At 39.0% G+C, this 25,942-nt stretch overlaps 1 protein-coding gene and 1 pseudogene across 1 annotated transcript in view; one reads left to right on the plus strand and one right to left on the minus strand.

The window, feature by feature from the left end:
- The window catches only part of DCHS2 (dachsous cadherin-related 2), a 208,030-nt gene that overhangs the window by 65,972 nt on the left and 116,116 nt on the right, over positions 1-25,942 (minus strand). The window contains exons 3-8 of the mRNA XM_036311800.1: positions 17,797-18,028; positions 8,428-8,664; positions 6,341-7,357; positions 3,553-3,740; positions 2,107-2,206; positions 917-1,074 (exon numbers count right to left, since the gene is read on the minus strand). Coding sequence (XP_036167693.1) covers positions 917-1,074; positions 2,107-2,206; positions 3,553-3,740; positions 6,341-7,357; positions 8,428-8,664; positions 17,797-18,028 — 1,932 coding nt within the window. The remainder of the gene's footprint in view (positions 1-916; positions 1,075-2,106; positions 2,207-3,552; positions 3,741-6,340; positions 7,358-8,427; positions 8,665-17,796; positions 18,029-25,942) is intronic.
- LOC118657808 lies at positions 23,413-24,202 on the plus strand (annotated as a pseudogene).

Genomic DNA, 25,942 nt, shown 5'->3' on the forward strand with positions numbered 1-25,942 from the left:
TGCCTCTGATGATTGAAAATTGCATAATATCTAGGAGATGAGAAAGTACATTTCCACTTCCCATTTGTTCTAATTGGGAAATGATATTATTGGTTCTAATGTGAGGCCATGCTATATTTTGATAAGCTGAACTATAGTCTTGTGATTCTTCAATGAGAATGTGGAATACGTAGTTCTCCAAATTACTTTAAATCCTAGAGACCAATATATCCATAATGACAACATCTGTGTACATTTATGTATCATGTGTCTTTGTGTATCTAAAACCAGAGACTTGAGGAATTTTGACATAGAATTTTCTCCTAAATATATATCTGCAATCAATAAAGAATTCTTTGGGGTATATGTTCTTATTTTTTATACATACCAGTATCAATATTACAGATTATCATGTGCATGAGCAAAGAAAAATAGCCATGCACAGTTATCTTATCTTTGACTCAGTGGTGTAATTTTTTCCTACTAAGAAGACTTCCCACAACTTGTTTTCACATTCTGATTAAAGTAAAGCCTTAGAATATGGATCCCAAGTGACTTTTCTAAATTTAAAAATTACAAAAAGCAATGTGATTTATTATTTGGCCATTTGTTTACATATAAGTTACTTCTGCAAATTTACCAAGTTTTTGCAATTAGAAAAAAGTAAAGACATTTTTTGTTTATTAAAATAAAGCAACATTAATGCCTATACAAGATGAAGGTACATATCTTGTCAGGAACTGTGCAAAGTTCAAATAAAAAGTTATTTGAGGGTAGTAATTTCTCTAGTGATAATAAAAAGGCACACATACATCTGCAGTGCTCTCTAAAAGCAGTATTCATATATTGAATGTATCTTCACTCTATAAAGTTGTATAAAAATCAAACAGAACCTTAAAACACCCTTCTACATGTTATGGCGATGACAGAACATTACCTGAATGTTAATAACTGCCTGTCCTTGAAGAGGAGGCACTCCCTGGTCACTGGCAATTACAGTCATCCTGTAGGAAGGTCTATAATCATACAAAAGCACTGTGGTTGTTCTTATCTCACCACTGTTGGCATCAATCTTGAAGTGATCAGATCGATCTTCTATACATACACAAAAATTAGGAAATTAATGTTAACTGACAATGCAGAAATCAGAATTAACTAATCCAAATACATCTGTGATCGAGCATTTGGAAGATGTATTTGCCTTAAGCTCTGTGAGAAAATGAACGTAAAAAAATAGCACTAAAAATATACAGAGGAAACAGGACATTTTCTAGGGGTGATTTACTTTAACCGTAAGAATATTTAGTCTTCATAGAGATTCATGGATCTTATTATTCAAATCATATTTCTTTATATTAATACCACTTGTTATCCACTAATTGCTACTTTCCTTTCAATAAAAATTGATTTGCCGAAACCGGTTTGGCTCAGTGGATAGAGCGTCGGCCTGCGGACTGAAAGGTCCCAGGTTCGATTCCGGTCAAGGGCATGTACCTAGGTTGCGGACATATCCCCAGTAGGAGATGTGTAGGAGGCAGCTGATCGATGTTTCTCTCTCATCGATGTTTCTAACTATCTCTCTCCCTTCCTCTCTGTAAAAAATCAATAAAATATATTTTTTAAAGAAATTGATTTGCACATCACATTATTGAAAATTATTCATGTAAGGTGGATGATTGATGGGTTGGTTTCTATTTAGGGCACAAAAAAACTACTATAACTTTTAACTAAACTTTTCTATTATTTTTTTAATATAAAGGTGATTCTAGACCAGTGGTGGCGAACCTTTTGAGCTCGGCCTGTCAGCATTCTGAAAAACCCTAACTTAACTCTGGTGCTGTGTCACATATAGAATTTTTTTATATTCGCAACCATAGTAAAACAAAGACTTATATTTTTGATATTTACTTTATATATTTAAATGCAATTTAACAAAGAAAAATCAACCAAAAAAATGAGTTCGCGTGTCATAGGTTCACCATCACTGTGGGACCATAACAAGTGTATTTTGTTTGTAATTTGGTGTTATTTTCAATGTTAACTATGTCCACAGAAGGAGGTAGATAGTTGATAAATGAAAGAGGAAATTCTAAACGCTCATAATCCTTTATGGGTAGTGACATTTACCTGAAGATACTGAATATATAACTTCTGCATTGTTTCCTTCATCAAAATCCTTTGCAAACACAGTTGTCACCAACATATTTACTGGCTGACCTTCCAAAACCTGTCAATAAAACAAACGGCTTACAAATTTCTCAGTAAAATTTTTTAAATAAAAAGCAATGAACTTTAAGTGAAAGCACACACTACTACTAAGCATTTAAAAAACTATTTCAAAATCCACATATAATTTTAGTGTCTACCATATAAAAATTATATGGATGTAAACCCATGAAAAGAATCCACATTACAATTTAAATATTTTACTCAATTTAAACAAAAAGGCTGTAGTTATCTATAGCCTTTCAACTAATTCTGAGGAGGGTGGAAAAAGAAGTCAAAGTAACTAAACAATCTTGGATTTCAAGTGTATTTTAAGGATTCTAGCATCTTTTCAATCATCACCTTCTCAGGACGTTTTTTAAAAGGTTGTTGTTAAGGTCGAAAACATGCTAAAGATAAACATAAATCTTTATTTCAGGAAACATACCTCACACAGGAGAGATAATTAACAGAAACTTTCCTAGACTATTGAAATCAACATGTGGAGTTGAACTCCATATTTAAAAGTCTTACTGTGCAAGGAAACCACAGGATATTCTAATGGCACGACTAAAATCATAATGACAAAACATTTAGCTTTGGTAAAATTTTCTTTAAATAAGGACTTGGTAGATGAGTTTAAAGTTATTAGCTTCCTAAATACCCTATGCACATCTGAGCACAATTTGAATGTCCAATTTAATTATTTGGGAGTTACTGCTTCCAAACTTTTTATTCATACAACCTATTCATTTCTTTAAAAAATCTGAGTACCTCCAAGATACACTTATTAATTAATTGTGTGTGTAAACTAATATGCTAATTTATTATGTACATTGTAAAATATATAAAAACATAGGAATAAAAATAGATGAGATAATATAACTATAATTAGAAGTTCTTGCATGTGCCCCCAATAGATCAGCTTTTATAATCTCTGGATATGTGTCTCTCCACTTTAGAGCTACAGATTATTCCCCTATCTCTAATGAACCATCTTAGAGATGTGTATCAGTCACTCATAAGGAGCTCTGCACAAAGAGATGCATGCAAATTACTAGAAAAACAATCCTTGTCTGAGCATTGCTGATAATGGTGAATCATTGTTTGTATACAAAAGGCAGAACTACATTAATCCTAAAACAACTGGATATGAGATCTCAAATTGCACATACAACCATTTTATTTTTTGATGAGTTGTTTTTTTTTTTTTTTTTTTGGACATATGCACAATTTCTAGGTCTTCTAGAAAAGAATGCATTGCCATACCATGACTGATTTGATAAATTCATGCTTTTTGCCACAAGATGGTGCTCAAATAACTAAGAATACTACAAGTCCATTGCAAGGCTATTTCAACCCACAAACCTTGATGTGTAATTCCTTTCCAGGGAGACACTGTGGGAAATACGGCCTGTTATCATTGATGTCAGTAACTGCGACATAAACCACCATGCTGGCGTTTCGTGGCGGGGAGCCATGGTCGGTCACTAGAACAGTCACCTGATGGTGCACCTGATGCTCGTGATCCAACGCCACCCAACTGATCAGTTCGCCTGAAAGGCACAGAGGACAAAAGAGGGTGACACTGTGCACTAGAATGCTGGCATTGTGAACCACTTCCAAAATAACCTGTGGAAAGGAAAAGCAAACATTATAGAGCTCTGAGTAAAAGCACAACTTCCAAGACCATGTATGTGAGTAGGTTGATTCTACTGTTGAAAGGATTTTCTGAAGTTTTTCCCAAAAATGCCACTTTAAGGTTGCCATTTCTTGTATTTCTATGAATTCAATTTGAACTAAAAATTGAATTCATAGAAACCAATGATAAAATACTCCTTGGCACCTTAGTAATAGCGCAGAAGACTTTAAACGGCAGCCTGTCCCTCTCCCCCTTGCCATGCAGAATAAAGGAGAGAAGCACTTCAGCTCAGCTTAGGCATCACGAGCTCTGAGCCTGGGTTTCAGTTTCTCCATCTCAGGCACAGAAGGGCCTCTCGGAGCCTACTTCCTTAGGGCTGTCAGAAACACGCAATCATAAAGTTAACATTGTTGTGTAGGCTGTAAATCATTATACACATGGCAGTGGTTATCATCACTTTAAAATAATGGGAACTATCTCCATGAGAATCAAATAGATTCCTCAGGCTATGGTTTTTCTTTTACATATGCAGTTAGTTATTTATCGTTATCTCACAAAACATATGTGTAGGGATGGATAGTGACTTCCCAAATAACTCTTAATGTTTACAAGCCTTATTTCACATATTCTTGTTTAGAACCTACTCACTCCTAGTCAATGTCCCTCACATTTCAGCCGTGGAGACTCAGGCATAAAGTTGAAACTGCCTCTACCTCTGGTCAAGGGCCACTGGAGGCCAAGTGTGCTCTCTGGTAGTCTGTCCTCTGCTGCAGAGTTCTGCCAGGCAGTGACTCACTATTTATGAAAATACCTATTTGTGAGAAAGTAAACGAAGCAACTACTGCCTAACATTGCTATTTCTAAGATTTTTTAATTTTCCCTCTTTGTCCAAATAAAATGATGTATAAAACAAAGCAAGAAGTTGAAATGAGACACAAAAAAAGAAAATTCATATTTGGGTATGTTGAATTGGTGAACTTAATTGCAGCACTATATTATATAAGGTGCCCCCAAAAATGTATACACACTTTAACAGCTGATAGCTCAATTTTGAAAATGAAATGTATTTTAATAAACACTGCCTTTATAATTATTCAAAGTTTGTGTATACATTTTTAGGGACACCTATATTTATATAGTATTTACAATAAGTATGATTTTTAACAAAAATTACACACACATAAAACTGTTTTTTTAAATCGTCACCCGATAATTTATTGATTTTGAGAGAAAGAGAAAGAGAGAAAGTCATTGATCGGTTGCCTCTGGTATGTGCCCCAACTGGGGATTGAACCTCCAACCTAGGTATGTGCCCTGCAGAGGAGAACCAGCTTGGGAGTGAACGGGAGCTTGCAGGCTTCTTGGAGAGCGCTGTGCCTTGGTAAGTGCTCCACCTGCTAGAAGAAAGGGAATATTTTCCTAATTCACACAACAGGGATCTTTGGAATAAAGTTAATCAGAACTGAATTCAAATTCCATACATTACAGGGCATGGGGCCTCATTTACACGGGCTACGTTATACATGGTGTCTCCAGGAATTGTACTAAGTGGTGAACTCCTCTCATCTCTTTCTGGCTCTGTGACCTTGGGCAAGTTACTTGAGCTATCCGAAGTCTAAGTTCCCCAGCTATAAAGTTGTAGCATAAACATATTTTGTGTGTAGATGGTTTCAGAGATTAAATAAAGTCCCTGTAAATTTATACAATATAAATTTTATTTCTAATGATTCATACTTTAAAATTTTAAATTGTAAAAATTTAATTAATTTCATAATTAAAACTTGAAAAAAATCATTGTAAATATCTTTCTTTCCCTATGGTTCCCTTATCAAAATGAGAATGGGAAAATATATCAATAGAGTGGTATTGAAATCTTGGATTGATTTCTAGTTTTCATCAATGGCATTCATATTTTATAAAATGTTATTTAACTTTTTAGGAATATACAAATGAAAAAAGAAGATTGGTAAAAAATTGGACTTTATAAAAGGCTTTATTCAACCCAGTACTGATTGTATCTCTAATTTAGAATAAGAGCCATATATTAGTAATTCTAGAGGCCCGGTGCACAAAAGTCATGCATGGGTACAGTCTCTAGGACTGGCCTGCCTGCAATCAGGGCCATCTTCCCCAGTTGCCCACAGCTGGCCTTGCCCCCTGCCACCACCCACCCCCGGTTCCCCGTTTGCCATCGGGTGATTGGTGTCTGATGGCGGGGGGGGGGGGGAAGGGACCAAGGGGTGGTCAGTGTGCCTCATAGTGACTGGTCCAGCAGTCGATCTGATCATTCTGCCATTAGGGTCAATTTGCATATTACCCTTTTATTATAGAGGATGTGGGTGAGAGGCATGAGAAGTATGAATCATTAGAAATAAAATCACAGTACTGTAATCAATAAGGTATACACTAAAGACTATAATTTTAATTATATGTTTGCACTAGTGTGATAACTAAAAGATTAGGGTTTTGTCAATTCCAATTTTAAAGGAATAAGGGGAAGCTACAAAATGCTACCTGTATGAGGATTCATCTTGAAGAATTTTCCATCAGACAGAAGGAAATATGACAGCTGTCCGTTCTTTCCCGAGTCTCTGTCAATTGCTGTAATTTTTCCTATTACCCCTTGGGGCAGGGGGCTCTCCTCCACTTTCAAAAACAACACATCATGCAAGAAGGTAGGGGAATTGTCATTCTCATCCAGGACATGAACAATTACTGAAGTGCTCACATTTTGTGACAATCTGTCCTCCGGGATCCAGGCAAACACTCTTAAATGATATGTTTGGGTGGATTCATAGTCAAGCTGTCGCCGCAGATAAAGCCAACCTGTGTAAGGGTGAACAGCGAACACGGCAGCGTCTGCGCCGGGTTCCAGCGAGTAAAGAAGCTGGGAGGTTTTGTGCTGTGGGCCAAGCGCGTAGGCCTGTACCTGCAGTATTTGGGTCATCAGTGAGAGAGACTCACTAACTTCGACTTGATAGACCAAATTTCCAAAAATCAAGGATGGGCTCGATTCTTGTTTCTCGATAACTATTGTCAGCAGGAACAAGGATGCTAGAGGAGGAACACCGAGGTCCTGGGCCATGAGAGTCAGCGTGTGCTTCTGGGCCACAGCAGCGCCCAGGCTGGCATTGAGGTACACCACGCCCAGCCCCGGGTCAATGGAAAAGATGCCTGGATTCTGGCTTGCAATGGAGTATCGGACGAATCCATTCCAACCACTGTCCTTGTCTTCTGCGCGTGCGCGGTACAGGGCTGTGCCGGGCAGTGTGATCTGCGACACTTTGACCTCGTCCGAGGCTTTGGGAAACACTGGATGGTTGTCGTTGACATCGATGACAGTTATGTTGACCTCCGTGCTGCCGCAGGCCGGGGAGCTGCCAAGCTGCGCCTGGACCGTGAGCACCACCATGGGCTGCGTTTCGTGATCCAGAGGCTTCCGGGTTCGAACGGTGCCCAGCCACGGGTGGATAGAGAACGTTCCATGCAGATCGCCAGAGGAGATCCTGTAAAAAATTGGCTCTGAGGAATCTGAATCAAAAAAGGAAACAAAAAAAGAAAGAATAAAAAATAAAGCAATCCCTGTATGTCAAAAGAATGTACCTGTGGAAACAGTGAAATCTGAACATATTAATGTATACTACATCTACAGAGAATACTATGCAACGTCTTACATCTTCCTCACCTCTCCAAAGTCTGTTGAAAAGTGAACATATGGTTTAAGATGCTTTAGTGGATAATGCTAGTGTCCAATGGACACAAAGCAAGGCACAGGCTCACTATCGGTCATCATTCCTCTTGCATTAGTTAAAAGAAGACATTCAGAAAATTATTTGAATGCCTTTTAAATATATTTGAGGGAGCCAAGTTAAGTTTATGTTGATATTTTTCTATAATATCTACCTATGAACGGCAAATATCCTCCACAAAAGTTGAGGGAAGGGACAGAGGAAGGGAAAGGAGGGAGCTAGGACCAGGGTAGGGCAAGGCCTGTGAACAAATAATTCTTTTCTAGGAATTTCTCCTACAGAGAAACTTCTACAAGTCTCACAAGGACATTGCTTGAGTACTATGCAGACTAGCAAAATACTGTAAATCATTCAAACTGATAGCGACAGAGAGATGTTTCATAAAACCATTCAAACTTTGTATCATGAGACAAAATGATATACAGTTACCTGTAAAGTTGTGCAGTAAAGAGTAGGAAAAAATATATACAGTAGAAAAAATACATAGAAATTATACAGTAGAAAAAAAGATAGTTGTAAGACAACAAAGATATTAGGATACATTTTTGTAAAAAATGTTGGAAGCATATGTGTAAAAGTGTGTGTGTTGGGCAGTGGGATATGGAGATGTATGTTGTTTACATTGAGTTTTTTTGTTTAAAACTTTCTTTTAAAAGTACCTATTGCTTTTTTGATTAGAAAAAAATTGTGGGATAGAAATAATGTTGAAGAACAATGAGCAAGACACAGATCGTGTGGTCTCCACTCTTCTTGCATGGAGAGAAGAAAAGATTTAATGTAAGACTGTACAGCCTAAGAAAACACAGGAAATGCTCCAACAATCAATTTCAATGCAGGATAAGAAGTACTTACTCAAGGACTCTTTTGCTTTCACTATTCCGACAGGACTGTCTTCGGGTACATCTTCATAAACTGAGAAAGTGTACTTAGGCCTTTCAAACTCAGCAGGTGCCAGAGTTGTCTGAAGAATGTGTATAGTGACATCGGCATTAACGACAGATGTGAGCCCGCCACCATCTCGAGCACAAACCATCAACAGAAGTGTAGTAGATTCCAAATGACCAAGAGTTGATGTTAAGTAAATAATTCCTGGGGAAGGGAAAGAAAGAATTAAGACACAGATAATGTGCAATAAATACTGATGAGCAATCGAACATCTGATCTGTTGATTCTTCTGTGATGGTTCATTTTATACCAACTTGATTGGGCCATGGAGTGCCCAGGTATTTGGTCAAACATTATTCTGTGTGTCTGTGTAAGAGTGTTTCTAGGTAGATATAGATATAAATGTAGATATAGATACAGATACAGAGCTCCTATTGGTTTCATTTCTCTGGAGAACCCTAATATATCCACTTTCCAAACAAAGACTTAAGTATATTTGCAAAATGATGCTCCAAAATCTGACAAGTAAGTAAATAACATTTTCCTAGAGCTTAAACACTGGGCATCTTGAAACTAAGTCAATTCAACAGAAAAACATAAATGGTGTTGCATTTGTTAGGCCCGAATACCATATCACTCACCCAGATGTAATGTCAATAAAGTCGATTAGTAAAAAATGACAGAGATGAGCCTAAAACAACACACTTCAACGTTACATGTCAATGTCGAAGCATTACACCAATGTTAACTACTATAAAGAGTGCTTAGCTTAGAATCTTGCATATATAGTAGTCATTCAGAGAATGAATTTATTGGAGGGAGGGTCAGGAGTCCCATTTCTCATAGGGAAGTGCCTTGTTAAGAAAGAAAAGTTTTCCAGTCCTGCCCCAGTGGCACAGTTGGTTGGAGTATCATCCCATATACTGACTGGGCTCAATTCCCAGTCAGGGTGCATGCAGTAGTCAACCAACCGATGTTTCTCTCTCTCTCTCCCTCTCCCTCCCTCCCACCCTTCTCTAAGATCAATAAAATAATATTTAAAACTTACAAAACTGTTTTCCAAGCCTTTTAAAACAGTGCCTGACCATGCAAGGTAAATTTTTCCAATCTCAGTTTTTCACTAGGTTTTGAAAAGAAAATGCTCATTATCTTATTTCTCCATGTCGCATTTCATAGCACTCTTAGAAGTAAGGCCTTCACACTAGGTGTCTGCATTAATGTATTTTAAACACACACACACATATACACATATATTTGTATATATGTATATATGCACATATCTTTACACATGTGTGTGCTGTGTGAATATATATATAGAGAGAGAAATATACAAACATATATACAATTGCTGATCTACCCCAAATTCTTCTGTAATAATGGGATAGTCAATACTGTATGAACAAGAAACCAATTCATCAATTGCCAAGCCAAGAATTTAATTTAACATGGTATAGACTGGGAAGACACTTGGGCAAGAGAAGCACATTTTCCAGAGGAACCCCCTTCCATCCCCAGGGTTCAAAGAATTCTCTCAGATAAAGGTGCCAGCCCACAGTTAATAAAAATCACAGAACACCTGAGGAAATATGTTAATATGAATGAGACTGAATATCAACAGCAGACTATGATTAGGAAGGAATTCAGAAAACATAAATGGACAAAGTGCTCTACTTAAAAGACAAAATTTATTGGAATGAATTTCAAGATAAATCCAAACATATATTTATGAGAAACATACCTGCAAGAAGAGGATACAGACAGATGCAAGTGAAAGATAGGCAATTAGATGTTAACACCAACCTCATGCTCCTTAACTTCTACAATCTATCTGACACATGATATCCTCTTGCTTTTGAACTCTTTCTTTGGTTGTATGATAGTTTTTTGTTTTGTTTTGTTTTTGCTTTTCTAAAAATTCCTGGGATTTCTATCTCCTCCTCAAACTTCCTCCTCCTTACACTTCCAAGCATTTCTCTATTCTAAGCATTTTTTTGTTCTATTCACTGGAGGGTCTCAAAGGGTGTTTCCTGACCACCTGCATCCAATCACCATGGATACTTGTAAACTCAAAATTTTCAGGTTCTTATGCAGATATTCTGATTTCTAGATGTGGGAAGGATCCAGGGATTATTTTTTAAAGGCTTCACCAGTAATTTTTATTTACTCTAAAGTTTAAAAACCACTTCTGTATACTCTCGCCGTCAAAATATTTATATGTTCTTCAATAGTTACTTTATCCTAGTATCTCCCATGTCTTCCCACCTGAATTATAGTTCTATGCCTCTTTCTAGGTGGCAATTCTTCTGGGGTATTTATCAGTTTGACATCAGTTGGACCATCAATCATCTTAGTTAAAATTAAGAAACTGTGTGTGACTCATCATCTTTCATTATAAACCAGTCACCATTCTTGTATTATTTTCCTCTTTAAATATCCTCAATTAGTTCCTTCCTCTCTGTTTTTATTACTACCTCCTTAGTATAAACTTCATAACTTTATCCCTAGATTATAATAATATATTAATAGTCTCTGTTAATTAATTTATATTTCCTGTTCAACTTTTCTAGTCCTGTAATTCACCTAGTACAGTGCTGCCAGAGTAATTTTCCTTAAATGTCATGTTCACCATAATGTGCTAGTGTTCAAAACCCTATGTCATTCCTCATTTCCTGTAATAATTAAGTTTAAGCTTCTCTGTCATGCTTTTAAGTTCCTTCATAAGCCACCCCACTTAATGTAGCTTCATCACTATGTAGCCCATTTCTCCACTTCAGACATGATCATCTCTGGCTGTCATAAATATGGATAACAAGTATGATACAAAGCAAAGCTCATGGAATGCAATCATAGAGAGACTATTTTTCTCTTTTATTGAAATTTATATTTTTTGTGCAAATGGTTGTTCCCCTCCCCCTAAGTCAAAATTCAGGAAGCTCCTACAATTTCCACAATCACTATCAACCAATTAAAATTATTTTTGTTACTTTAAGTCACAAAACAGTCTCAATTTAGTAATTTGGATATAAAGGTACTGGTTTTCCAGTACCTCCTTCGGCAATCCTTCATAAAGTGAGACCTGAAAGATGACTTAGGTCATTAACTAGGCAAAGATGTAAAGATGGGAAGAGGAGAGGAGAGGGAACAATCAACTGATCTCAGGAGAAGAAAAATAATGTAATGTACTTGCAGAAGGAAGATGGCATAAAAAAGGAGGAAGAGGAGGGTGAAGAGGGAGAAAGAGGAGAAGGAGAAGAAGTTGGTATAAGGAAGGGGCACAGAGATTAAAGGAAGGAGTTGTTGGAGATAAGGACACACAGTAAAGCAGGCGGATCCTGAAGGGCCTGGTTTGACCATAACAAGGATTTGGTCTTCAGCCAAAGATCCATAGGAAGTCATTAAAGATTTAGGCAGGGGAGAGAAATGGCCAAATCTGTCTTTTTATACTTAAACATGGTTCATTTAATGCCTATATATACATTTTACTAGGCTTCTTCCGAGCCAATGGTTACTTTAGTTGGCCTTTAAAGTCAATGTTGTATAGTAAAACAATTCCTACTAGAGACCAGGAAGGACCAGTGAGTTTCTTTGAACACTCACCACTTAGAAGAGGGAAGTATTAAGATTAAGCTTGTCCTTACATATGCTGAATATTTCAAAACATTCACTTTTTCTTACATTTGAATATAAAGAGTAAGCTAGAAAACTTATTTACTTGAATCCAACATTCTTAAACTGAGCTGTCTATTAAAGTTGAGGAGCCAAAAATGAAGCTCTATAACATATATTACATATAAATATGCATAATATATATAATAATGAAGTAGTAAATAAAAGAAATAGTTATCTGCCTATATATTTTGTCAGCTTTAAGTTTATGACACTATATGTTAATACTTCAAAGTACAGTGATTAATTGGCTCTCATTTTTTTCATTAGTCATCCATTCAGGGAACCAACTTTAACTTTAAAACAGACACAGATTCATATACAGATCACTGATTATTTTATGTTTTAATTACTGGGTGTGTGGGTTTATGCATACTAATTTTAATGTGCAATAATGTTTGGCTATTATCTTTAGTTTGTCACTTTTTATTTAAAGGAGGAAACTGCTGGAATAAATTTATTTTAATTGATTGACTAATAAAAACACTTAAATACAAAGGTCCTCTTAATTAAATTTAAAAACAGTATATATAAAATCATGTTCTACTAATTAAGCAATACTTACTTTCATAATCAAACCTCCCGCAAAAGATGGGATATTCTTAACCAACATGGTAATTCCTACTTAGCAAATAATCTGTAGGTCATTACTAAAATTGTAAGCTATGGAATAGTTAAAAACAAAAACAAGCACGAAGTCATAACCTTCACCAAACATGAAGTCCGTAAGTGTGGTTTTCTCAAAAAATAGGACAAAAACGATGGGGTATCAATACTACTTTCTTATTGGTTATTGATATTTATGATAATTTTCCTATATTCAGTTTGTGAGAATATAAAAACTTATTTACCAAATAGATGACATTATGCTATTTATTTTGCACATGAATCAGGGTTAACTAAGTTGTAGCAGCTGACAGGAATAGAATGGATTCAAATTTCTATCTGATATTGACAGAGAAAACAATTATCCAAATTTATAACAAACTTATAAATGGTTCAAGTTCAGGTCTGCCATATTATCAACCATGCACTTTAGGCAAGACACTGAATCCCTTTCTGCCTCAATTTCTTTCTCCACTCAATGAGGGAGCTAAATTGTAAGGTCCCTTTCATCTCCAAGAGTCAGTGATGTTATACTGAAAAAATGAATGAGAAAACTCTCCAACATGCTTTTGTTTCCTATAAAAGTGACATACACTGGTTAGGTGCCTGTGATTAATTTTAGACTCTGTCTTGCAAATAAAAGAAAGAATGTTTTGGCATGAGCAGGCTCACATCCTTTATGAAATGAGATGTGGTATTAATTTATTAACTACATATCAGAATGTTCTATATGTAGAAAAGTGGCAATCATGAAGAATTATGAGAATCATTACATGGTATCAAATCTGAGCATAAAACTAACATTAGAAAAGAATCTGCCCTTGAAATAAAGAAAAACAGAGTCTGTGCTACATTACTTAAAGTCCGTGTTAAAATCCGTACACCCGAGCAACACGGAAGCTAAACATGGAGGCACAGCTGCCCTTGGCTGGCAGTTTAATTCACTCCGTTACCCTTTTAATTATTTGTTCTGTAGTGCTACGCTTGGATTTTGTATATGTTATAACTAAACACAGAGCAGATGATGGGCAAGGCAGCATAATTTATTGTTGCTCAACTACTCTGCAAAAACAAATGCTTGTAATCTCTGTCACCTTAAAATAATCTGAATTAGAAGTTATGTTTGTTTCAGCGGGAAGTGACTAAATAAATACCACAAACAGAAAGGCTAAAGAACTGTTTTTTTTAATGCTACTAAAGGGATACTTCAAACAATGTAGGAAAAAAATCTACATATAGTTCATTAAATAGGATTAAAAATACACGAAAAAGAGCTATTAATACATGTGTCTCTGTATTTCCTTCTTTTAAAACTCAAAACACTGTGGTCTACCTCGTGGCCACATCAAAGAAGCATGACTAACAGAGAATAAGAGAAATGAAGGCTCAATTCAATATCTCTCTCCTGTGCCTAAACACATTTTACAAAAATATTCTTTGAATTAACAACACACTTAGAAAACCAGAAACAGACCAGGAAGATAAACCCATAAGAGAAAACAACCATGACATCGCCACACCCACTCCCCTTCAGTTTTCTTCAAAACATCGCTCTTACCAGATGAACACAATAATCACAGAGCTCTATTTTTAATGCATGAGTCTTGGTTGTGGCACAAATAGGTCAATGGAAAAATCTCTTGTCTTCAGGAAAACACGAGCCTAATAACGCACTATGTAAGCTTATAGAATAGCACATCTGATATAGGAAGCATCAAAATGAAAGGGCAAATGGACCAGTAGGCAAATTAATGAATGTCTCAAAGAGAGAATTTTAGAGTAACTCAGGAAGAAGTGACAATGCAGAAATGTGCTAATCAATTCGCAATATTGTCCTCATGCAATATAACTGTATATAACTATAAAACTGTACAATTATATAATCAACTATATAAAAACTATAATCTATATAATTATATAATTATATATACATACAAGGTGGGGGCAAAATTGGTTATAGTTATTCATATGGAAAATAATACAATCTATAATAATAAAAGTGTAATATGCAAATCGACTAAAAAGCTGTCCGGACGTCCTTCCAAATGACCTTCCGGAAGAAGCTGGCTGCAGCCATGGGATCAAGGCAGTCGCCCTGGCTACGAGGGAGGGATCGAGGCAGCCGCCCCGGCTGTGAAGGCCTACCCTCACACGAATTTCATGCATCAGGCCTCTAGTAATTAATAAATAATAATACAAGAATAAACTCTGTTTCACATACTTCAACTATAAACCTACTTTTGCCATACCCTGTATATACATTCTATATATTTATTTAGTACATAAATCTGGAAAAGTGCCAGCTAGCACAGATAAGCTAGAGAGGAAATGAGAAAGTTTGGGTTAGTTTTGAAGAAAAGTGAAGTAGGCCACAAATCCCCTACCAAGCTGTGATGAGGGAAGAGGGTTTAAATGAAGTTTTGCTCTGTATTATCAATGACACTCTCTTGCAATTTCTTATGAGAATGTAATAAGGATTTAAATAAATTTTCAATTATTTCTAAATGTCACTTGTTTTTTTTTATTCCACAAATGTATGGCTAAAGGCAATTCCTTGAGACTGTGTTTGCACTGGCAGCTTCTGTAGAGATAGGCCTTAAAGGAGAAGCAAGAAGGAGCCGCTTCCTATAGGTTACAACAAAAGCATAGATGAAGAAGAAGAAAAAAACCATATTCCAAACTACTTCTTGTTCAATTCTTTGATTACATCAATAGTTAGATGACCTTTAATGGCATGGCCTGGAAGTCTATCATGTGCAATTTAGAAAATGTATGTGGGGTGGCAGTCAACCAACAGATGAACTTGAACGCAACTGTGCAAATTGAAGACTTTCGGTACACTGGGCAACCTTTTCCCCAGAGTTAGTCATGATGCTTTTCAATTCTCTTCTAAAGGTTAAAGCAAAGCATTACCAGCTTTCATGAATTTCTCATGAGTTGTGATTAAGTGCAACTAAATTCCAAGTACTGTTACACTGATAAATGTCTTCAACTTAAGTGCACTGACATGAAAATAATATGGGCACCGGCCAACAATAACCCAAAGCCACTTCCATTACAAAATTGGTTTTCCTTTTAAAAAAACAAAGCAAAACCATGATACCTCCCTAGATAATGACTCACATAAAGTGTTCTCCGTGATTAACAATGGCATTTGTCTTGTACCCAGTGCCAGGAATGGGAGCCTGTGGCTGACTGAAGCCAGCACAACAGAGATCTCTTCTAAAAATGGGATACTGCACAGCTCCTTCTTCAAGATCTTCCAGGGGAAACTAGATGATGAGTGTGTTGATGTCTTCTAAAAACAATCTGCTGAATGCTTCTTGATGCTGTGCCCCGATTACTGGCTGACCTATCTAATTTGGCAATGCTATTGTCCTAGAGGGCCTGGCATTTTGACAAGCAGTTAAGGTCCTCAGTGTAGAGGAATTTTGAGAAAGCCAAGATAAGCAGACCAATATCCTAAAACAGTATGTTTTTCTGATCTTTTAAATGTCAAAGGGGCCACATCAGTGGGTTATTTTGAGCAAGGAAAGTTCTGCCTTATAAAGACTGTCATTGTAAATAGTGAATCCCCCAGCAGCCACACACTCCAGATAAAGTACACTTTCCTGGCAAGAAGCAGTGGCTCTCTACCTGGGGCTGGGTGAGAAGGCAAACTAACTTGGCAGATTAGATATCCCATGTAAATTATTATTTGTTGCTAATGAATATGGTTGTTGCAAAGAGTGTTGTAAAGATCCAACAGGACAATGTACAGAGCATGCCTACCAGGGCATCTGACATTATCATCACCATCACAATAGATACTCATTCTGCCCATGCACAGATCAGGGGCTTTAAGAAGAAACATAATCGCAAAGAGTTAGCTTCACTCCCATGTTCACTGAAGCCTGTTCACAATAGTCAAGCAGTGAAAACAACCTAAATGTCAATCAGCAGATGAATAAACAAAACATGATATGTACACACAATGGAATATTACTTAGCTTTTAAAAAGAAGGAAGTGCCGTCATGGATGAACTTGGAGGACGTTATCTGAAGTGAAATAAGCTAGTAACAGGACAAATGTCTATCCCGCTTATATGAGGTATCTGAAATAGTCAAACTCCTAGAATCAAAGAGTAGAATTGTAGTTGCCAGGAGATGACAGGGAGGGAGAAATGGGAAACTGCTAAAAAGTGGGAACAAAGTTTCAATTAAGTTTCGGAATAAATTCTAGAGATCTGCTGTCCAACACTGTACCTACAGTTGACAATAAAGGATTGTGCACCTAAAAATTTGTTAAGAGGGCAGATCTCATTTTAAGTGTTCTTACTACAAAATAAAAAAATGTAAAAAAAAATTTTAAGAAAAAAGGTAAAAGAAAAAAATTTTAGACCAGAATATCTCTAATATCTCAAAAGTATTATAATGTAATATACCTGTAATTTTATGTTTTCTAGAAATAATTATTTCAAACATTATTTTGTTAATAAGAATCCAATAGGAAGGGAAGGGTACCAACTTAAATAATGACTGTTTCTAAAAAACTCAGTTTGCTGATTGGACTTCTTTGGCAGAAGCACAATTGTTGTATTAGAGAACTAAAAGGAGCTTTAGGTATTTAAAAAAACAAGGAAATTAAGCAAAGAGATTAAGGGAATTCGAGACCTAGTGTTAGAAAAGGATGTCTGTATAAGGCTCTTAGCACTAATATGATTAGCACCCTGAAATCATGCAAGTCACCCTTAGATGGCATACGAGGAAGAAACATATTGGCTAGTTGTTTCTCCTAAATTATTGCCTTTAATCCTCACAAAAACTTGGCAACATAGGGATCATAAGCACTACTTTTTTTTTAAGTAAGGAGAGTAGGGCCAGTGAAAATCATAAGCTGGGACTGAGATCCAAGTATAACCAAACTACAAAGCCCTTGCTCTTCTCAATACACCTCCCTGCCATTTGGCAGGTGACATAAGTCTTGCAACATCCCTGCTAATAAAAGAAATCACTCTTGTTCATTTTCTGGCTGTTTCACAGAAGACGTTGATTCCAGAGGCAAACTGTTCCAGGATCACATACCTGTGGTAGAGTCGATGGTAAAAAGGGAGGACAGGTCACTGGCGATGAGCTCGTAAGCCACTGTTCCGTATGCCCCAGCATCCCTGTCCGTGGCAAGGACATGGATGATCTCGGTTCCCGGCTGGGTCTGGCCACTAATGCTCAGCACATAGGTGGGCGGGTTAAACACAGGTTCATTATCATTCACGTCCTCCACATCCACACGAACAAAAGCTTGAGCGCTTAGTCCACCCTGTTGAGGAATGAGAAGCCGTTACAAACAGATCACTGGTGGAGGGCACGATGTTAGAAAAAATCATCGGTGAGAGCTTCACTAAGAAGGTGCCATTTGAATCACAGACTGACCTATATGAGGGAGCGAGACCTCAGTCATCGGGAGGAAAAGCATAACAGAAACAGGAGAGCGAGTGCACAGGCCCTGAGGCAGGAGTGTGGTGTTCATCCCAGGCCTGTTCAGGGGGCAGCGAGGCAGGGACAGAGCATGGAGGACTCTGTGAGCCCCTGAAGGAACCATGGCTCTGACCCACTGGAGGGTTTTGAACAGAGAGGTTGCTTGATTTGACTTGGATTTTCACTGGGACTCTGGCTGCAGTATTAAGAACAGACTGAAGACCAGCAAGGCAGGGAGGAGGGAAACCACTTGGAAGGCTATTTAGAATCAAGTCTGAAGGCAATGGTAGCAGGGAAGGTAGCAATCCTAAATATTTGGGGCCAGATCTGTTTCAGAATTCTGAATTTTTCAAATTTTGGGAAAGTAATATACTACACAAAATAGTGAGCAGTGGATCTGAGGCTGTTTATTTTGTGTCCCCTCCATCTCAAAACAAGGAGAAGGGGAGAGACTATAATAGAAGAAAATAATCCTCTGTGGTTTTTCACTTTTCTGAAGTGAAACATATGTTCCTACTTTAAAGCACCATTTGTATCTGGCACATTTTGATACTTTCATCTTTGACAAAAATCCTTGGGAAGTCACAGCCTGGGTTTTCTCACTCACTCAGCGTCCGGCTTCTCTTGCTGTCTTTCTCTTAATTTTTTTTTCTTTTTCTATGGTAGAGAAGCACTGAGGAGGAAAGGCAGTGGAAAAGAAGTTTTGGCAGGAGAGGAAAGGAGGACTGCTACAGCGCAGGTCTGCAGGAAGCTCATGTGAGGGCCAGGAGGGCCAGAAAGAGTATTGTTTGGGATGACATTAAGGATGGATCTGAAAGTGACACTCAGGCTCTGAGGTCCCATATATCTCAGACTTTGGGGACTAAAACTAAGTTAAGAAATACATCTTTAGCCCTAGCCAGTTAGCTCAGTTTGTTATAGCATCATCTTGATACACTAAGGTTGGGGGTTCGATCCCCAGTCAGGGCACATACAAGAATCAACCAGTAAATGCATAAATAAGTGGAACAACAAATGTTTCTCTCTTTCCTCTCTTCTCTCTTACCCCCTCCTTTCTTCTCTAAGATCAATAAATAAGATAAAGAAAGAAAGAAATACATCCTTAGAAAAATGTAATTTTCCTTGTTCTAAGTTGAATTACAGGGCCATGCCAGCAACAAATTAATACAAACAATGGGAGTTCCATCTAGCCTGTATGCTCAAAATGCAGGTTGGCTGTCTATCTTCAGCAAACCTAAATTTCCCAGGTAGAGTGAAATAAGAGGGCACTGCAGACTGGCTTGGGTTGTTCAATCAGTGGACACTGAAGTGTCTGAGAGGGAACAATGGTGGAGAGGAAGACTGTGAGTAAGGTATAAAGGTCCAGAGTGACAAGGATGTTGAGAATGTGATGGCAACAACAGTGTCCATGGTATAGTCTGAAATAGGAATTTCAAATGTGGATTATTTTTTACAAAATATAATTTTTATTGATTTCAGAGAGGTAGGAAGAGGGAGAGAGAGAGAGAGAAATATCAATGATGAGGGAGAATCATTGATCAGCTGCTTCCTGCACTCCCATAACTGGGGATCAAGCCCTCAACCTGGGTATGTGCCCTGACTGGGAATCCTATATAATAAAGAGATAATATGCAAATTAACCCTCACACCCTCACAAGATGGCTGCCTACAACCAGGCCAGCAGGGGGGTTAATGAGGGATGACCAAACAACTGAACAGCAAGCTGCATGGGGCGACCAGGCTGGTGGAGGGGGGCGGTATGAGGGGCAACCAGGCCAGCGGGGGGGGGGGGGGGGGGGTGGAGCAGTTGGGAGCAATCAGGCCAACAGGGGGGGCAGTTAGGGGTGACCAAGCTGGCAGGGGGGCAGTAAGAGGCAACCAGGCTGGCGGGGGTGGGGGGGGCAGTTAGGGGCAACCAGGCCAGTGGGGGACGGGGATGCAGTTTGGGGTGACCAGACAAGCAGAGGGGGCAGTTGCGGGCAATTAGGCCAACAGTAAGGGCAGTGAGGGGCAACTAGGCCAGCAGGGGGACAGCTGGGGGTGACCAGGCCGGCAGGGAAGGGGCAGTTGGGGGCAATCAGGCCGGCACACAGAGGCAGTGAGGGGCGATCAGGCCGGGATGGGGGGGGGCAGTTAGGGGCAAGCAGGCAGGCAGGCAGGTGAGCAATTAGGAGCCGGCAGTTCAGGATTGTGAGAGGGATGTCCAACTGCTGGTTTAGTTGGACATCCCCCAAGGAGTCCCAGATTGGAGAGGGTGCAGGATGGGCTGAGGGCACCCCTCCCTCATGCACGTTTTTTGTGCACCAGGCCTCTAGTCAATCATAACCAGGGAGCCACAATGGCCAGGCGTGAATTGGGTTTTGATGGAGAAAGGAGTCGAAGTGATCTGGATGCTGCAATGGGCAACAGGGAGGGCATCCACCTGGACACCTCCCTCCCGGCTTCTGATTTAGCAGAATGTCAGTTTCTCTGTAAAAGAATCAGAGAGGGGTTGGTATCCTGAGGGAAGAACTGTTTTAATCAGGGCAAGAAGATACAGGAGTAGTCATAGACCAGGCTGAGTTTATAGGGAGTTGGCTAAATGATGGGCTATGAGTTCCAGAGGCCATGGTAGGAGAGCTTGGGAGGGTACAGAAGGTAGGTAGGAGATTAATTCAATTTAAAGGATGAAAAAAAGAAGGATGAGGATAAGAATATGGAGGATAATGGATGGATGGCAGGCTTAAACTTTAGAGACAAGAATGAGGTAAAGTGATATTGAAGACATTGTGGATTGGTTCTGATAGTATATTAGAGAATTGTAAACAATCAATTTGAGACATAGTTCAGACAATTTAGCTAAAAAATAGTTGAGCAACTGGGCAAAGGCTTATTCCTTAAACTGGGGTGGGGGTGAGGGTCAATGAAATGTAAGATAGCAATAAGCATTTGAATATGTTTTGGAAAGTGAGATAACATAATCTGTTAAAATTAAAATAATTGTGACCTAAATTTCAGTTAGGCAGAATGAATAACTGAAATAATGAATGGAAGCCTGAGGGACAGTGTAGTGATTATAGTTAATAATATTAAACGCAAATTTGCTGAGGTCTTAAGGATTTTCACCACTCAGTATGTGAGCTGATGTATATGTTAATTTCTTGATTGTGGTAATCATTTCACAATGCATATGTATAATCAAAACATCAGGCTGAATACCTTAAATACATACAATATTATTTATTAACTAGAGGCCCAGTGCACGAATTCGTGCACGGGTAGGGTCTGGCTGGCCCGCCCCAATCAGGGCCAATCAGACCAGACAGGCCAGGGGAGGGGCCGCAGGTGGTTAGCCGGCCAGCACTGCCCCCTGGTCGAACTCCGGGTTGAGGGCACAATTTGCATATTAGCCTTTTATTATAAAGGTTCATACCTCAATAAAGCTGCAGTAAAAAGGAAAAAATGAATATGCCTTCTTATTTAGCAAGTTTGCTTTTATTTTAGAGATCTATCTGCTTTACACACAAACCATGTAGCACAAATAATAACCAACTTTTATCATGAATGCATGTAATGGTGACGGGCTAAATCAATTTACTTTCTATATTGCTAGTTTGCCCCATCCCTGCCCTAAGCCTGGAATAGTGAGATAGAGACGAAATAGCTTTATCTCAGACACATATTTCAGCTACAGAATTCAGGATGTCACAGAAAATAGGAATAGAATGTTAACAGACATACATACCAAAAAGGAGACATTCACTTAATGAAAATAAATGGGAAGAGGAAACAGGAATTAGGTAAAGCATGGGGTAATTAAATTATGGGGCTTTATTGTGAAAACCCTCTTGATTCCAATGCAATCCAATTATTTGTTTCCATTGTATGATTTTATAACATCCTGATGGCTTCTATGAGTGAGATAAATAGCAGCAACAGTAGCAGCAAAAAATAGGTTATTTCAAAAGTGATACCAGTAAAATAGGAGGAATGATTGAATTTTTTAAAATATTGACAGTCATCACAAGAATAAATAGAAAAGAAGCCCAAAACATCTAGGTATTTTATAAGAAAAAATTCTTCTTTTGACAGATAAATATCTTGGTAACCACCAGCAAACGGGTTCTCAGCAATTTTCTTCCAAAGAGCTTTCAAGACATGCGTTAGGAAGAGAAAGGGTCAGAGGAAAAACCACAAACTATCAAGGCAATTCTATAAAGTTAAAAGTCTTTTGTCAAAATATAGTTCATTGTTTTAAATAAATTCACTATGGCCTAGAACCCAATATCTTGAACCTAAAATATCTTGTCTGAGTTCATTTAATCTTCTGACTCAGTCTAGATTGTATTTAAAAGACAGCCTATCCAGTGATTGTCAACATTGTTATCTTCATCTCTACTAACCTTTCTGATTAGGGACACATGCTGCTGGTAGACATTGCACACAACAATCATGACAGATGCAGACTTCACCTTGTAGAAATGCACGGTGTATCACAGAAGAAATTTATAAATATGCAGACAACCGAATAAACACTGCACACTGGAACACACACACACACACACACACACACACACACACACACAGTGGTATGTTGCTTGCTCTCATACATTCTAAGACAAACATTGAAGGCAGTTTTAGGTCCAAACAAGGTGAAGGTTAGGAAGTTGTTAAAAACTTTATTATTTGAGGGGATAAGGACGACTCTTCTAAAATTTGTCTTTACAAATGCATGGCCAGCCCAGCCATGTGGCTCAGTGGTTGAGCATTGACCTATGAACCAGGAGGTCTCTGTTCAATTCCCAGTTAGGGCACATGCCTGGGCTTCAGACTTGATCCTCAGTAGGGGGCGTGTAGGGGGCAGCTGATCAATCATTCTCTCTCATCATTGATGTTTCTATCTCCCTTCCTTTATGAAATGCATGGCCAGGCGTGCCCTCAGGAGAACCTGTTTTCAGGTGGGCTGCATGTGAAGTTCTCTCCTTGAGCTCCCTGCACCTCCTTGGAGCCACGGGATGGGCAAGAAGGAGAAGAAGGCCACCAAAATGGAGAAGAAGGTGTCCAAACACTGCAGAAGGAGGAGACCTTGAAGCTCTGATTGCCCATTTCCAGACACTAGATGCTAAACAAGACAGACTGTAGAAACACCATGTCCGCATCTTCATCCACATTGAATGTGTCAATCTCTGCTCATACAGAGGCAGATGAATTGATCCTCTTTATTACACGGATCATTAAAGTGTCCTGCATTTGATGACCAAAACCTAGGAGTAAGTCAAATCAATAGGGGATTCTTTAGGTCAATGCGGGTATTGGATGGGAGCCTGGAAGACATAGCTAATTATTTTTAGTAGTTCCATGAGTGTAGAAGGGATTACATCTCTACAATGGCATGTATGCCATTAACCTGGACACATTCATGTGGAGCAAGCTGTCCCCATGAGGGACTGGGACGACACCCAGACTGGGCTGCCAAATGTCCACCACTCCCCAGGGGAGCATAATCATCTATGGAGGCTACTGGAAATAGTCAACTAAGGTGGACAAATTCACCCTGCATTCAAATATGTTCTGACTCAAGAACGAGGAAGGAAGGAAAGGCAAATGGGTGTGGACTCAGATTGCATCATGGGGCATAGAGTGTACTCAACCTCTGGCATTTCAGTGGCTATGACCTGGAACCATCAGACACTGTTCCTCAGGGGTGTCTGTGGTGAAGAAGAGGAAGAAAGCCTGGAGGACAACTTCTTTAATGACCTGTATTCTATGACACCTCAAAGAACTGCTGATTTGTGGGACAGCTAAGGGGACCCAGGTCAGAGAAGAGAAAATATAGGTGAGGCCAAAAGAAGTACAGCCTGAAGGTGATGACAAGCAGGAATGTGGGGAAGCTGGCACCTTGGAGCCCTTGGAGGTGGTCAAAGTGGTGGCCACAGAGAATGCAATTCTGATCACCGTTGAACATGTACCTCTGCCCCAGACACCAGGAAAGAGGAAGGTGATTCTGACAAGCCGGTGGCCCTCTAATAGAGCCTAGTTCTCACTCCAGTTTTGTACTGGCCATGAAGGACGAGCTGCTTTATGTCTGCAGGAGTATGATTGAAGCAGTTCACCTCGGTGACTTGATAAAAGAGTAGAAGACGGGGGTGGAGATGGATCCAAACACTCAAGAGATCTGGAGGAGGTAAACTTGTAAAAGAATGGAGATGAGATAGAAGATGCAAAATGAGGAAGTGAATATGAGAAATATGATGACACCAGAGAGGAAAGTGGGGAAGAGGAAGAGTGCACGTTGGTGGTGCCTGAGGAGGAGTATGAGGACTATCTGCCCAGGACTGAGCAGAATTGAAGGAAGCTTGTATGGGACCACATGGGGCCTGACACAAAAAAAAAGAAGTTGCTGAAAGTGGCCAACGTTATGACAAAAGCGTTCTTTGGTGATTTACGATGCTACCCTGGGCCAACAGTTAAATTGAGTAGTGAATTCCCTCAGTATTACTGGGTGTTATCTCCAATAAATTGGAGTGACAAGGCAGCTGCTTCCTCTGCATAGTCTTACCTATACCGGGAGTTCTGGTGAGCCCTTTGCCTTCCTCTTCAAGGGAACTCTGCACCAGAGCAGTGTATTGGCCATGTTTTCTATTTTCTGTGTTTTGATACTTTGACATCTGGGACCTTCTGATCCTGGAGGGACTGACCAGGATCAGGTGAGCATGTTTTTCAAATGCAAACCAACCACTCCAGAGCCCACACCCCAACCACAGACTTTATGGGGATTTCACATTCCAGGACACAATGCACTTACCCTAATCACTCCACAGTCAGGTACCAGATAACTAGAGGCAGCTTCTATGCCCAAGATTCCACTGAATCTATTCAAACTGGCCAATCATAAGCCTGCTTGTTCTGCCTCTCGCCTTCCTTCCCTTGGAAACCCCTGCCTGAAGTGTTTCCTCTCTCCCTCTGCCTCCTGACCCTGGGTTTTCCCTTGTGTACACACACTCCCTCCCTTGGTGCCTCCTCTGGGGATCTGTGAATATAAAAAAAAACTGTTTTAAAAATAGCAATTATCTCCTTACTCATGCCTAAATAATAATAAAACCTACGTTAAACGTAGCAGGGTGCAGACCAGTTCCCATCTGCGCCAGGGCTGGGCTTATGATGAATCACCTTGAATATGAAGTACCTGCAGGGAGGATTTCTCTGTTCTAATAATCTAGACTATGTTGTGCTTTGTTGGAGGATTTCCTTTCTACAAAAGAAGGAGTTTTTACACAAGAATATTCTGATTCATATACATCATTGTTCGTTCAGACTGCTTTACAAAATACCATAAACTGGGAGATTAATACGCAACAGAAATTTCTCACAGTTCTGAAAGCTAGAAGTCTAAGGTCAAGGTGCCAGCATGGCCCAGACACTGCCAACTTCTGGCTGTGCCCTTAGATGAGAGAAGAGGCTAAGGAGTTCTGTGGGGTCTCTTATTAGAGCACTAATGCCATTCATGAGAGCTCCACCCTGGTGACCTTCCAAAGGCCCCATCTTCTAAGACCATCAACATATGAATTTGGAGCATCGCAAACATTCAGACCATAGCAATCACCACCCTGAAGAATGTTTCCTCTTTGACTTCTAAAAGCTATCAAAAGCTGCTACACAGCCTGTAAACCCTTTCTTAGTTATCTAGAAAAGAAAATACCTTTTGGCTGGGGTGAAAATGCATCCCCTTTGTTCAAGCTGGGAAAGCTTTGTGGTTAAAGCTATACTTGAATGTTGC

Source organism: Myotis myotis, unplaced genomic scaffold (assembly GCF_014108235.1).
Source record: "Myotis myotis isolate mMyoMyo1 unplaced genomic scaffold, mMyoMyo1.p scaffold_m19_p_6, whole genome shotgun sequence".
Taxonomy (NCBI): Eukaryota; Metazoa; Chordata; class Mammalia; order Chiroptera; family Vespertilionidae; genus Myotis; species Myotis myotis.